The sequence below is a fragment of the Trematomus bernacchii genome, unplaced genomic scaffold, assembly GCF_902827165.1.
Source record: "Trematomus bernacchii unplaced genomic scaffold, fTreBer1.1, whole genome shotgun sequence".
Taxonomy (NCBI): domain Eukaryota; kingdom Metazoa; phylum Chordata; class Actinopteri; order Perciformes; family Nototheniidae; genus Trematomus; species Trematomus bernacchii.
In genome coordinates, this window is record NW_022987869.1 from 6,140,228 (window position 1) to 6,156,498 (window position 16,271).

At 40.9% G+C, this 16,271-nt stretch overlaps 1 protein-coding gene across 1 annotated transcript; it reads left to right on the forward strand.

The window, feature by feature from the left end:
* The first annotated feature begins 351 nt into the window (after positions 1–351).
* On the forward strand, positions 352–12,412 carry si:dkeyp-113d7.1 (uncharacterized protein LOC407709 homolog). The gene is given in 4 exon segments (XM_034113755.1): positions 352–647; positions 2,437–3,003; positions 10,608–10,868; positions 10,871–12,412. Coding segments are annotated over 3 exon segments (1,515 nt in total). The 5' UTR covers positions 352–647; positions 2,437–2,634; the 3' UTR covers positions 11,756–12,412.
* Positions 12,413–16,271: the final 3,859 nt, after the last annotated feature.

The window sequence follows — 16,271 nt, forward strand, 5'->3', positions numbered from 1 at the left end:
AATTAATAGAACACTTTGTTACTAAAAATATGAGAATGCCTCCGTCCTTTGCATATTAAATGTAACATTTCAGAAAACTTGTAATACACAACATAATGTAAATACTCAACTGCGGATGTGATATTTATTCACCTGTCGTGTCTCATGACATCATTTATTTAATGAGCTTGTTAATTGCCGTGGAGTGACGTCTTCAACCGCCACTTGACCGCGTTGACCCGGATCAGCGGGGGCGCGTGCTACACGCTCATTCATTCCTTTGTGATTATACACAGGGCGCGTGGAGCTAACATAAATACACGAGCACAGATGATGCTGTAACAATAACAAAAATTACCGTGCGCGCACCCGCTCGGGCAACTGCGCGCGACAATAGCCCACCTCTCACCACTACCGTTGCCGTAGTTACCTGTGTACCCGCCAGAACGGGTATGCGCACGAGCGACCATTGGGCAGGAAGGAAGAAGGATCGAAGGGGGAGAGAGGCAAGGAAGGGAGGAAAGGAAGGAGGGAGCGGAATTAGTCAGCGATAGAGGGGAGGAGAGGAGGCGAGGCGGCGGGTTGTTATGCCGAGGTGGACGTGGCGGGTCCGGCGGAGTTAGCTACAAGTGACCGAGGCGGACAGCAATGCACCGGACCACCCGCAGGTAACGTACCGCAAGCACCTCCGATCTTTACAGCTCTGCCCCGGTGTGTTGCTTCTCTCCTCGCCGCTCTGCTCAGTTTCCGGCTTCTCCTCACAGCCTGCACCGCTCTCTCTGACAGATCCTCGCGGGTCGCAGCACAGATTTCATAAATTGACCCTTTTGTTTCTGAGCTGTCAGCAGCTCCCAGCGGAGCCCACCCCACATGCTAAACCGAGATAGTGCCCTGGACAGCGGCGGAGGCTAGCTACTCCTCTCCGTCCGCCTGCCTCTCCTCTCCGCTCCACTCTCACTTTCTCCCCCCCGTGCTAACATCAGCTAGTTAGCTTAGCAGGCTGCTTGTGTGATAAACAAGATGGCCACTGGTTAGCTCTGCTAGCTTGTTAGACATGGCATCTTGCCCTGTCTTTGTATGCCAGAAATGCGCGTTTAAATACATGTTCCTCCTCTGTCATGTGGAGTTTTCTCCCCCGATTGGAACAACCACCGGAACTAAACCTCCCCGCTGATGAACCAGGGGAAGCGGTGTTATTGTGAAGGCATCCTCTGAGGGGTAAATCACCGCCAGATTGTGTTTGCTGCGGGAGGCTGCGTGGCGGGTTGAAAGGCTACCTGAGTGTTTGCCGAGACAGGTAACCCCTTCACATTCAGCCCGAAGAGAGAGAGGAATGAGCGGGCACACCAGGGGCTGCAGCCGGGGCTCGGCAGGAATTTAACGGTCTGTTTTTAGAGAAAAGTGAAGACTTGTCGGAGTTTAACGTTAACGGCTGATACCAGCCTGCAAACTTTACCGTGTGTGTGCGGGGTGGCCTCTGCAGCCACCAATAGTAAGAACTGTTCTGAAACTCTTCTTCAGCAAAATTCATTATCACTTCATTGTGAAAAAAACGGCACTACATACATGTCCTGTGTTTAAAATGTAAGTAAAAGTATTGAGTTACCAGTAAAATGTAAATTAAGTACTGACGGTTAAAGAAATGATTGTGCAGGTAGTTAATTAATAAATGTTTTTATGTACAGTTAAATGTAGTTGAACTACCTAAAGTGAAGTCATTTTTTTTCAGTAAACTATGTAGAGTTACAAATATGTTTGCATTCAAATATTTATTGTCAGTGTTTTATATAAAACTATGTAGTGCAATGTTCTGTCACTGTGTTAAAAACACAGTGACACAGTGACACAGTGACAGGACATTGGAAACGTGAGGAAAGTACAAGCTATACAGACATACATTCAAGCACACTCATCCAGTGCAAGCATACAATTACTAAAGATATGTAAATAACTTGAACTGCTGGTTTTACTTTTCTGTAGTATAACTAGGATTGATCTGTATCTATATAACCTTCCCATCCTCAAGACAAAGACCTGCAATCTGATCCACAAAGTCTATGGAGACATAGGAGTGACAATACAATTAATTGTGGAAAATATATGTATAATAGAAAATAACTTCATGCTTCTAAAGCAATAAGTATGAAAAAATGCCTAAATTATGTTTTACATTACATTATTTGTCTTTAGGGGTCGGTACAAACTGTAGACTTAGGGAAAGTAAAGATATCTGTCGGCTGTGATTGGTTTATCCTCGTCTAATGATAAGTAATGCGCACTGCTGCATTCAAAGTTAATATACTTTAAACTATGGGCTCCCTGAAAAATACACGACAGCATCACTCTAATTTGCGCACACTTTCCGCGCATCAAAACAAACCAAAAAGGAAAACAATCTTTACGGCTGCTTAATTGATCTACAAGTGTCTTTAAACGGTGTCTTTCACGTTGTTGCAGGCTGGTGCCAGTCCGGTGTGGGTGGTGACCACAGCAGTGAGGAGACACTCTGAGGAACACGCCCCCCACCGCCACTCAGGACGGGTACATTTCTACAGGGGAGGGAGGAAGGACCAGGGCGGAGAAGGTTTTGGTCCCAAGCGCTACCCGAGGTGTTGTACCGCAGATAGGTGAGGAGGATCAGCCCCGCCCCTCACCATGACGGACTTGGAGGCCGATTGTTTGAGCCTCGGCCTGCCCCCTGAGTGCAGCTCCCCTCCCCCTTCCCTAGACGTCCCGGAGGTGGCCGAGCCTCTGGTGATGCTGCCGTGCGTGAAGAGTGAGCCGGAGGACGGAGACCTGGAGCCCATCTGCACCGTGGACCTGTCGGAGATCCAGCCGCTGTCCACCGCCGAGCTGGGCCACGAGCAGATCAAGATGGAGATCAGCGGCCTCGACTACATCAAGTCGGAGCACCACGGCCATCACGGGGACCAGCACCTGGGCCAATTCACCCACAGCGATGCCACGGAGCTGGACTACAAGTCCCACTACGAGCCCAGCTCCGTGTTTGACTACATCTCCCAGGTACCCCTCTGCTCACAGTAGGTTTACTTTTGCCTTTATGATAGTCAGTTAAAGGTAACAGTAAAGGCAGAACGTTTTTACTCTAATTCCAATAATCCTACTATAATAGGGGCATCTTTAATTAGTCCCACAACGATACAAATGTGCAGTGTCATAGCAGCAAAGGGACAACAATGATAAGAAGTACAGAAAAGCAAAATATAATAAATAAGTAAAAAGTACAGGAATATTATAAATATACATTTATTTTGTTGTTAAAAAAACGTACAGTATTGCACAGAAAATTGATATTGGATTAATTGTGAGTCTAGATCTGTGCATCCTACTGAGAGCAGTATCACTATGCCGTTACCATGGCGAATATGTGCAATATGACCTTACATTTATGTCAAGTCATTTTAGTTTTAGTAATGTGACCATATTATATAATAATATTTTTAAAACGTAAGGGATATTCATCTCTTAACATGATTCTTTTTTCATTTTGTTGGCAATGTAAGGAAACGTAGTGAGACGTATTAAACAAAAATAATGCGTGTATTGGCTCTAAATAGAAATGTAATGTGCAGTGTGCGAAAAAGCACACGTCCCACCGTCCGGGACGTGTTATTTACAATATCGGACAAGTAGATCTTTCAATTGACTCGTCCGGCGGACAAGTGATGTTTTTCGCCCTCATTTATTGACAAATTATTGATAAATTCAGTTTTCAAAAGGCAGAATACATTCGCAAATTGTCCGTGTTCGCCATTGTTCGTTTAGAAATATTAGTTTCGGTTCTGCTTGTCGATTCCTAAGGAAATGCATCTCGCCGCTTTCTGTACTGTTAGACGGGGGCGGGGCGGTGCGGGAAGTGTAGCACAGTGGCAGGGTTGGGAAGCAAAATTCGGTTCCGAGTAGGAACAAATAACAATTGTCCGGTACCGGGATTAATAAGAGTTGTGAGGACAGGAGGCGAGGCCGAGCCCCGCGGACCGCAGCTCTCTCTCTCTATGCTCCAGATCATCTGATTGCTGCACGGTGCAGTTCAGCGTCTCTCTCTCTCCCTCTCTCTTTCTACTCACAGCGGATCCGCTGCCCGTTTAACAACCTCATATTTGTCAAACTTTCTTATGTTCTTTCTCTAACACGTAATGAAGGTTATTAAGCGTTTTAGCTCCTATATTGTTAATATTGACCGCCATTTCCTTTATGAAGTAAAGCAGCCTCCCTGTCTGTGTCCTCATGCTGTCCTCACATCCCCGGACCCCCAGACTCGGAGGAGCACAGGGATGTCAGTATTGTTTATGAAGCAGGGTATAGAAAGTACATTATTGAAATGAAAATACTATTTATTTACGTTTACATACAGTGAGCAGCTGGGCAGCTGCAGCATGTGTATTGCAGGACATGTGCAAGCGTCTTTGAGTTGTAGAAAAACGCTAGGCCTATAGGCTATAAATATAATGTATTATTATTATTATTATTATTATTATTAGGCCTATGTGTTGGACATGTGTGGTTGGACTCTGTCTCACAGGCAGGTTGCAGTGTAACATCAGGGGCCTCATTTATAACGCCTTGCGTAGGATTCACGTGGGAAGGTTGCTTACGTAGTACAAAGCAAAAAAATAGGTACAGACATTTTCGGAAATTTTCCGATTCACAAAACATTGCGTACCGGCGAGGGAAGTGCGTACGGCACTCCCTACGCCTGTTTCCCTTTATAAATCACAATCGACACGTAACGCCCATATTTGCCTATACATAGTCAAAGAAACGCCCATTCATTCATTCATTTTGACTGACTGCATGAAGAAGATCGCAGGAAATGAGGACAGAACAGCTAAAAAAGACATCTCACACCGTGTCAGATTTAGGTTATTTTGGGGAGGTCGAGATAAATCATATTGTTTGGTGGATGCAGTTTGAACCAGAGTAGCAGCATGGAGGTCGGATCGTCACCAAAATAAATAAATAAGTGGTCCGAAAAAGGTTAATGACAAAAAAAATACACATAACCTTCCTCAGGCAGTGTGTTTGTCCCGGGGACAGGAGACACCCCCTTGATGAGAAACTCTAAGAAATGATCGGGGAATCCCTCCGGAGTGGAGTCATGACGACTGGATCTGAATTATTTGTTTGTATTTGGTGGTTTGTGTTCCAGCTGTCGATCAGCAACTATATATCCATAATCCACCAGTTAAAGGAAATACAACTCATGTATTGTGTTATATTAGCTGTACAATTGACCACATATGGTGTTCTTAGTTTCCATACCTCCTGTGTTTTACGAGCGACTTATCAAGTCTTGGCAAACGGCATAAAACACGATTAAACGTGATAGTATATAAAACCATGCTCGTATCTACAACCTATAGAAATGCAAAACGGCGTCAGTTTAGATGTAATTCTGTCCTCCTGCTTACCGCATCATTTATGAGAAAACATTTCATAACATTAACACAACATATTCGAGGTGGTTTTAAATAACATATCCGTATTTATTTATTTCTCCAAGTTATGTTTTTGTGTGCACTGAGGAGTCTCAAACAATATTCCTAGAACCACAAAGGGTTCAAGATCTGTTCTTGTGCTTTTCTAGTGCTTAACTGGTTCTTCTCTGTTTTTACAAGTGTGTGGTCACGTAGTCACTTTGCTCAGCGCTACTGCTTGTTACAACTTGTATTTTCCCTACTCGCGATTAACTGTTATTGCTCAGGTTAATCTCGCCCACCTCCGACGTAAGCGTGAAGTATTGATACTTGCCGGGCAGCCGAGTGGGGCCAGCTAAGAACCGGCTTTCGGTACTGAGAGCCGGCTCCGCTGCGGTGGAAAATTGCAGTGTTATTACATAGTTTGTTTATAATTGCACATTTTTTTCAGTTACAACGTTTTTTTTTTTTTTTAACCCTTTCATGCATTGTGGTCACTACATTAGAGACTGCTAATTTAATGCTGTTTTATTGTATATGCATACATGGGGTTTCGGATGGTATAGTTGCACATCAGGCACTACAGTGGATTTTATTATAATATTTGTGTATTGTATTTTATAGCTTTTGCATAATATATCATTTTGTTAATTGGTTTGTTAAACATATATTACTTAAAAATCTGTTTTAAAAAAATGTCTCATGCATAAAGATGAAAATATTCTTAGTTTGTTGTAATTCGTGCATGAAGGAGTTAATAAATCACACACTGATGGAACATCACTATATTGTAATTATTTATATAGGCTTTTTCTATCAAAAATGTTCGGGGTCGGTCAGGGGGTACTTGGCTGAGAAAATGTTTCAAAGGGGGTACATTACTGAAAAAAGTTTGAGAAGCACTGCTCTATATGACACATTTTATTGTAAGCTAAGAAATACAGCATCAAGTATTGCTTCAGACAGCAGGTTAGGGGGACTGGAGCCATAAACAGTGGTGCAGTGATGTGAAGACCAACCCAGAAGTTAGCATCGCAAGAGTTCTCTCGGATTATTGTAGAAAACAAGATCTGTGGCAAAAAAAGCTTTTATGATACTTGTATGTTTTGTTCATGTCTTCTAGGGCTGCCCCCAAATAGTCGATGAATCACTAGTCAACTAATTAAGTCATAATCGAGGCAATTTTTCATCAGTCGATCAGTTTAAATCTTTTTTTATATATATATATATACAAAATAAAAATAAACCTCGCTGCATGTGCTATGACGCGTCAGCCAGAAACCCTCAGACTTCATTCAGAGCGGAGCCTGGTCATTAACTTAATTTGGTCGGGCAGGAAATCCAAAGTGTGGATCTTTCTGAGCGAGTAAAGGCAAACTACGACGGCAAAAAGTCTGCTCCATGTCCACACCATCAGAGCGCAGCTTCCTGAAGGCCAGCTTCATAACAAAACACGGAGCTTAATTATCCCCAACGTGTGTTTTACTTTCTTAGACTCTGAGGAAAACTGCAGCAGTGAGTCAGGCAGTAGCCTAGCTTTGTATCAACATATATAGACTAGGGATGCTCCGATAGCCAATTTTGGGGCCGATCGCAGGAATCAGTATCGGCCGATACTGATCGTCGATCCGATCGAGTGGGCGGGACCTAAATGGAAGATTTAAACATCACTTTAAATCTTCCATTTAAAGTGATGTTTAAAACTCAGTTAATGGGGCTCATTCACTGGAGCTTCCACAAACAACAACCAACTTAATTATTACATTCAAATGATGTACATTATTCAAGTTTACATTAACTTTGGATAATAACACGGGAGAAATGAGCGGAAGCGCTCTCTTTTCCTCTCTCCCTCTCTCTCTCCCCCTCCCTCTCTCTCTCTCCTGACAGCCCGTCAGTATCTCATGCAGCTCACTGATCCAGTAATGAGTGACCCGACAGTGAAGAATAAATATATGTAGCCTATAACTAGTTTAGCTTGTTCCAGAGGTAGATAAAATAGCTAAGTGTGTTAGGTCTAACTTGTGTGTTTCGTTTCCGCTCACCGGTCCGTCACAGCGGGTGGAGCTGCAGGATTTCTGCTTCACACACGTTGCATACCGCTATTTTACTGTCTTTTTCGGACACCTTAAAATAATGCCAGACCGGTGAAGCCATTTTGGCGAGCTTGTTTTGCCGCGCACAGAGAAAAGTGTCATGTATTTGACGTCATGCGATCGGCTCTCGCGATCAGCATGTTTAGAGAGCACCGATCGATCGGTAGAGAGTGAGTATCGGCAGATCTCGATCGGTGACCGATCGATCGGAGCATCCCTAATATAGACCTATAATATATAATCATTCTGACCTCAGAAAACGATAAAGCTTTAATTTCATGAGGGATTTTTGCCGACGCTCATATTTTCAGTGTTTCCGTTTCCTCTGTAGTATTTATTGGGTTGTTATATTCAGATATGAATAATAGAAACTAGAACTAAATGTTCTGTGTGTGTCTTCGCTTGTTCACACACACAATAAGAATCCTTACCGGAGCTTCTGCTGTTTATACCGCTGCGTCCGTGCGCTGTGACTCTCATGCGCTCTCTACATTTAATTTATATTTCAAAGGTTAATTACAGTTTTATTTTATATTTGATGTGAAGCACAACGTACCATGCTGCTATAATAACGCTCTTTATTAGCCTTTGAAACTGAAACCATTTTGGGAAAAAATAAACCTATATATATTTATAATCATAATGTATCATAAACGTGCGGCGATTAGTCGACTAATCGCCTTAATTGACGACTATTGGTCGACCAGAAAAATCTTTAGTCGAGGGCAGCCCTAATCTCTTCAATAATACACTCCTAAACTAGCAGAAAAAGCAATCGCCAGAAGAAAAAGCTAACGTTAGACAATTAAGGAACTATATCACCACCGGTAAGCTAAAGGCGGCTAATGTTTGGTGTGTTGATGTTCAGTAGTGTTATTTAGCTTCTTATTAGCAACCTCTGTTTTAAAGAGGCATAGAAGTTTCAGAAGTTCACCAGTAGGGTGTTTACTGTATTTTATGTCGTTACCCACAAACTTTATTTAATAATTCTAACCAAAAAAACACATTAAATAATACCATTAACTTCAAGACAAGGAAACCAGATGTGGTAAAATTCGTACTTATTTCCGGGTTTTATTCCTGCACTATTCTATATTGTCATATCCGGAATAATAGTATTCATGTTTAATAAAGTCAGTGAAGGGCAACATGCCGCTGCTTTAAAGTTGGTTCACAGGTGAGCCAGGAAGTTACCACAGGACGTGGACAGACTGTGTTTACAGTTCAGTTACAGAAACTCCACCTCACTTAATCAGTTGGATGTATAACTGTTAGACCTGGACAGAAAGTATGCGGGTGGTGGTGGTAGTGGTGTTGGTGTTAGTCATCAGCAGCGAATATTCGGCGCGCGCGTGCACGTTTTTATCATGTGTAACGTTACTGTTTACAGCGGTTAAAGCCTTCATCATGGCAACTGGACAACAACTAAGCTAAGCTACTACTTACAGCATTCAGGTGATTTTTCATAGTTGTTGTGCCCAGAGTTTCCGTTAGAATTAGTTTTTGCCGGTCAACATGTCCGTTAAAGTTGAAATCTTCCGGACAAAATGAGAAAAGTGCCGGTCAAAGGTCTTCTTTGTTATTTATTGAGCTTTAAAACAAATTGATATGATTTAAATATTAAACAAACGAATTATAGTAGATTAACTACATTATTCGAAAGTGTACAGTAATTCATAATAACACGGGAATAATAAACGGAACGCTCTCTCCCTCTCCTGACAGCCCGTCAGTATCATGCAGCTCGCGGATCCAGTAATGAGTGACCCGACAGTAAAACTAAACGTATCTATAACTAGTTTAGGTAGTTTGAGAGGTAATTAAAAATAGCTACGTGTGATGTTCTAACCTGAAGTGTGTCTTTTGCTCCGCTCACCGCTGCAGGTGATCATGCAGAGCTGCGTGTCGACTCGTCAGCAGCAGCTGATCTCTCTCTCCCGTCAGATTAGACTTCACTCGCGTTTATGTCCATATCGATCAGATCTAGCTATTGAAAGCGATGTCAGGTGCCCAAGCTGAGATTGTATATATTTCCGCATTTTAACAGTGCAATTAAAAAGTATAAATATAGTATAAGAATGTGGCAATTTGCCTTTATTGATAGCATACAATAGGAAAAAACTAAAAAAATACGAATAACGAAATTGAAAACCGAATAGTAGGCCAACGACCGAATATTCGGATATTCGGGTACAGCCCTACTGTTCAGTTGGCTTTAACAGGATTATAACTGCTGGTTTTACTCAACTTCAATCGATTTTATTCACACTTCTCAATATACACATTTAGTGGTGGCATGTAACTTAATATATCTACTGAAGTCCTGTACTTAAGTCCAAATTTAAGGTACTTAAATGTTTTCTTTTCATGTTACTCTTTACTTTTACTTTACTACATTTCACAGGGAGATATTGTACTTTTACCTAACTTTTATTATTTGAGCCCTTTATAACTAGTCTTTATAAATTAATCATTAAGTGAATTGACAGAAAGTGTATAAGAAACTATTTTGATCGATAAAGTACTTTGAAAAATACATTTTCCTGATTATAATCACATACTTTTACTTAGATTTTCCATGCAGCCCAAAATAGGACTTGGCTGTGTTTATCTTTTTATTGCAGTGTGAAAGTGTCCAGAGAAACATTTGCTGCAGGTCCGCAAGATTACAAACAACTAGGAAATACGGAAGGAATCACTTCGTGTTTATTAACACAGGGTAATACTTGGTTAAGTCTTATAGGCATTGAATTAGTAAACTTAATTGGTATTATAATGTCTTCAAAAAATCTTTCAAAAGTGTTACAAATTCTCAGTGATTAAATGTGGGATTTTATAAATATGATGCACATATTTTTTTTTAATAATTTACCAAATGCCTCTCGCAAAAATGTCACAGTTGATTTACTGACAATTTTATTCTGAGTGGCTTTAAAATGTCTTTAATCTAATGTGCCTTAATCTCCAGAAACATGGTCACAAAACGAATCACGAAATGTAAACAATATTTTCTATTTACATTTTCTGTGTTAACTTATGATGTGATTTGGTGTCATTATCGAGTACTTAATGGTTTGCTGCCTGTCTGCTGCAGGTGACGGACACGCTGGAGTACATAAAGTCGGACCACCACGTGGACCTGCAGTGTTACTACACCACTGAGCTGAGCGGCCTGAAGTGTGAGTACCCCGACAACATGTCCGGCCACCTGCCGCACAACGGCCTGGAGTCCATCCACATGGCCGAGCTGCGCACCGAGCTCAACAAGCTGCGGCCCGACGCGCTGCTCTTGGAAGGCATGAAGCTCGAACCCGAGTTCGGAGGGGGGGGCGCTGTACGAGCTGCAGCCGTCAGAGGTGGGGAAGTCAGCGGGGGGAGGTGGCGGGGCAGGGAAGGTCGACCAAAACCCAGAACGCCACGTTGAGAAAAAATCGCAACATGCAGGGGGAGAAGCCCTTCTCCTGCACGCAGTGCGGGAAAAACTTCAGCACGCTGGGCAACCTGAAAACTCACCAGCGCATCCACACCGGGGAGCGGCCTTACACCTGCTCGCAGTGCGGCAAGAGCTTCGGTCAGGCGGGGAACCTGAAGCGCCACCAGCTGATCCACACGGGGCAGAAGCCCTACGTGTGCGCGCACTGCCCCAAAGGCTTCACCAAGGCCGACGACCTGCGCTCGCACCAGCGGCTGCACACAGGCGAGCGGCCGTTCATCTGCGTCACCTGCGGGAAGAGCTTCGGCCAGTCCAAGGAGCTGAAGGCACACCAGCTGAGCCACACAGGAGAGCGGCCGTACTGCTGCCAGCACTGCGGCAAGAGCTTCACCAAGGAGTCCAGCTACCGCAACCATGTGCAGATCCACACGGGCGAGAAGCCCTACACCTGCTCACAGTGCGGCAAGACTTTCAGCAACTCGGGCGTACTAAAAACCCACGAAAAGATCCACTCGGGCGAGCGGCCTTTCGGCTGCACGCAGTGCGGGAAGAGCTTTGGCCGCCTTGGACACCTGAAGGCTCACCAGCAGATCCACACGGGGGAGCGGCCGTACGCCTGCCCCCACTGTGGGAAGACTTTCAGCCAGTCGGGCCACCTCAAAGCTCACGAGCAGATCCACAAGCGGGATCGTGCCGACACGGCCAACGGCGGCAGCATCGGCGGCAGCATCAGCAGCAGCAGCAGCAGCAGCAGCAGCAGCAGCAGCAGCAGCAGCAGTGGCAGTGGGGGGGGCAGCGACAGCAGCTAAACTCCACACCCTTTAACCTCTCGGAGAAACAAAGTATTATTCCTCTTTTTTTATAAATACTATATATAAAGTTTTTTCCTTATGAATCTTTTCTTACATTTTCATACCTTTTGCATTATATCTGTGGGCAGGGTGCTCTGACTGATTTGCTCTTATGCAAGTGTCTGCGTGTGTGTTCATGTACTGTGTGTTTGTGAGGGGGGGGGGGGTGGGGCGGGGCTGTAGATAATCTTTAAACTGAAGTCCCACTACTTATTCTGATACAAGCACAAATACTTCAGTGACCAATCTTGAGTACTTAATTTAGTTTTTTACTGAAAGAGACCAGCAGCTGAACCAGGACGCTGTTTACTCATCCTCAATACTATCATTATTAGTAGTAGTATTATTAATATTAGTATTAATATTAGTATTATATTTCACCAGCGCTCAGGTGTTTCCTTACGCAGTACTTCACAGTGAGTACTTGTACATGATAATGTGTAACAGAATACAGAAATGTTTTTTACTTTTATAGCCTCATTTCAAATGTTTCTTATCTGGATTAAATCCAGAGGCAATTTACTTCACTACTGTTTGCACACAAACGATGATGGAGAGAGGTGATGTTACATTTAAAAAAAAAATAATAACTCAGAGATTAAAGTGGTACATATATGAAAGAATACTTTATTACGAGAAATAAATCAACAGACTTAAGTGAAAAAACCTGAAAAATTCTCTGAGATTAAAGTGGTAGTTTTTTGTTTAAAAAAACTCTCGTAATTAAAGGTGGGGTAGGTAAGTTTGAGAAACCGGCTCGAGATACACTTTTTGTTATATTCCATGGAATGCTCTTAACATCCCGATAGCAATGAATATCTTAAGTGCTTTGACAAAAAAATCCATACAAAGATATCATCTGTGGAAGCCGTAGTACTGTAAAAAGTACGACCAATCATTTTAGCCGGCCCGGCTAAAATAACTGGATGGCCGACCTGCCTGTCAGCCTTCCATCTGTGCACAAACTTATCTCGTGCCCTCATTGGTCATGTGCCCATTCGTGTGTGTTGGAGGAGGGGCTCTGTAAGGAAGTGGCAGATTCTTCAAATTCTAGCGATCTCGAGCTGGTTTCTCCAAAATTACCTACCCCACCTTTAAAGGAGGAAAAGAATCACGAAAACATTTACATTGACTATTCAAATCTCAGAAAATTACAAGTTTTTTAGCTCGTAAATGTACGAATGTTATTCGCCAGCTGGTACAAATGAACATTTTAAAAAAATGAAACGTTAATTTACGTTAACATGAGCAAATGAATCTTTAAAAAGCTAGAAAGGAAAATAAATGGGAACTAAATTTGTATTTTTTGTTTTTAATTAATCTTTAAATAATGAAGGCAATTCAACTAACAGGGTAGTAAAACACATCAAATTATCAGATTTTATTTTTCTCTATTTACAAAATTAAAGTAGATGGTTATGAGAGTAAATAGGGAACTAAACTCAAATCATAATAACTAAAATAAAAGTAGGGAGCACGATTTTTATTGGACCCAATATCAAAGTCAACTTTATTGTCAATCTTTCAGTTTGTGTGTACAGACAGATCGAAATACCGTTTCCCACAATCCCGAATGCAATATCAGGATGTCTATACTATGAATTATAATCCAAATAAAGCATTATTACTATAGGAAATCAAATATATTTAATTCAAACCGATAGAAGAAGCACGCGTACAGTGTGCACACAACATCTTTTTGATTTTATTGTATTTAAAAAATGTTTTTGTTACCAAAGAACGTGCTCATTTGACTTTATTTGAATATTTCATCAAGTTATCAACTTCTTTTTTTTAAAGTTACTATTGGCTGAAAAACATCCATAGCGTGCATCCCTACTAAAATAAATGATTTATTGAAAATTAAACATTCAACCAAAATATAAAAAACATTTTTTGCAAGTTTTACACTTTAAATTAATTATTAGTCGAGTTGGCAGCTTAGTGAATCCGGAAATGTTGAGTACTCAACGTTTTATGTTAGAAATATATAGTACGGGTCCCACAGCCGGATGCTAACTTGCATATGTTGTAAAAAGCATTATAACCTGTTAACAATAGTTAGGACAATGGAGTGGTTTTAAATGTTATTTAGGATACCAAATCCATTTTCTGATATTTTCAGGATCAGAAATTGCAGTTGTAACCAGAAAGTGGCCATATTTGAACTCTCAGTGGGCTGATTATATCCAATGTCCGCAACATTGTATTCATAGAGTACAATATGAACGTTATTATCTCTACTGTGGAACATTATTTTTCACATAAATAGGCAATCTGTCCAATCCGAATGATTCAGTCCCCTTAATCTTAAAAATCGACCCATAATTTATAAAAATCAGTCCACTGAGAGTTCAAGTATTGGCATTTTCTGGTTAAAACTGCCATATTGATCCTGAAAATATCAGAAATTGACTCCGCCTCTTCAAGTAACCACAAACACCAGTCTAAAATTGGCCAAATTGGCAAAGCAATTTTTAAACTATTGTCCCAGGCTATAATGGTAATTAACGCACTTATGCCGATTGTACAAATTGCCCAGCATATGCAAGTTAGCATCCGGCAGTTTCTATGTGCTGAGGACCCGTGCTATACATTTCTAACATAACACTTCATTTATTGGTTCACAACAGGACTATGCGCTGGCAAATAGACTATATAGATACTTTAACCACAAAAAACGAAATATTGGCTTTTTCTTTTTTGTTGCTTTTTCTAATTTCCTCTGCTGGTTTTACCTCGAGACAGCACCAGTGTCCATGATTAAAAAGTCAACATTTAAGATGATAAGTTAAGATGCTTTCAGGAAAAATCCCTGTAGAAACATGCAGACTATAAATCATTTTGTATTTTTGTTAAGCAGGGTCCTGGTTCAGTTAAAGTACATTTCAATCTTTTGCCAAGTGTGTACAAGTACTTCCTGTTTGAGTACTTCCTGCCAGTTTACTCGTGTTTCCTTCCTGCGTTGGGAGTTTACTGTATTGTTAAAAACCTGATGATATCATTTAGTTATTTTTTATTGACTTGTATTGATCAGGAGGCACCGCAGTGACAATAATCTGCTGATACGACATTCCTCTTATTGGTTTTTGTAGCAGGATTAAAAATCATTCCAGTTTATAGCATCGTCGGGCTCCACAAGGACCAAAATAAACCTGACGGCAGCACAAAGAGCCCGACTCACCGATCGCTCACTGTGGACACATCTTTATTACCGCATTCCTAATAAAATGTAAGAAAAAAAAGAAAAAAAATGAAAGAGCGTCTTGTACTGGAAAAAGATTATTAAAGAAACTAATGACAAGCCAGCTGTGTTTTTGCTTTATTTTTTTCTTTATTTCATTTTCTTTAGACTTAACTTGGCACTCATATGTTTCAAGGTATAACACCATATTTTTATGTTATTACAACACATTTCTTGTCATGACTACCTACGAGTGAAACTTAAGTATGAAGTAATTGTGAATAAATTGTTTAATACATCTTGACCGCCAGGGGGCAGTGGAAGTTAACGTTGAAATAACCAAACTTCTGCTGTTAAATTATTCTTATTACCTTCATTTAAAAAAATAAACTGATAGTATTTTATTTCTCTGACTATTATTTTTTTTTCTATTATTAGCAGTAGAACTGTATTTGTATTAAATTCTAATGTCAATCAATCTAACTGTTTTACGTAGCTTTGAAATCATTTTCAAATCTTAGTTTTCTGCAAGAAATATATTATTATATAATCATAATTATATGATTATAATTTGTCCATTTTAATCTCTATTAATTCATTAATTAGAGCCTCAGGCTCTGTTTGACTTTACAGTTAAATGTCTTCCTTTTTTTTCAAATGATTAAAAATCGAAATGATGTATTTAATAGAAATGCAAAATATGACAGCATCCTGTTTAATGTTATCTTTAACATGACAAATACATTTCCTGATGTTAAATACTTAACGGTTTGGGAAGGCATGGAAAAAGCTTTCTTAATGAATGTACATTAGTTAAATTGGTTTTAACATTGTTGAAGAAAATTGTTTCGCCATTATTCTCACGGTCTTCGATACAAACTCAAATGAACCAGAGATAACAAGATGTATTTTTATGTTATTTATGAAATCCTCTCTTGGATCTGTCTTGAGAAAAGGTTTCCATTATATGTGGAAAAAACATTTGTTATTTTAAGATATAGACAACTTGTGTTAACGAGAAAGAATATAAAATATCACGAGAAAATTTAGGAAATAAAATGTCTTAATCATGGCCCTTTAGTATGACGGAGTATTAGGGCCACACTGAGGCCGTTTCTCAATGTCGAGTATACCTGCTGCAGAGCCACTATTTCAAGTATACTACGTCATCGAGTGGCACCGAAGGACTGTTTAAATGCATGTTAAATGCAAGCCCCCAGGAAGTGCGCCGGACTCTGAGGAAAATATTCGTTGTGGCCAAACGGCGGTACTACACTTCCGTTAGGTTGC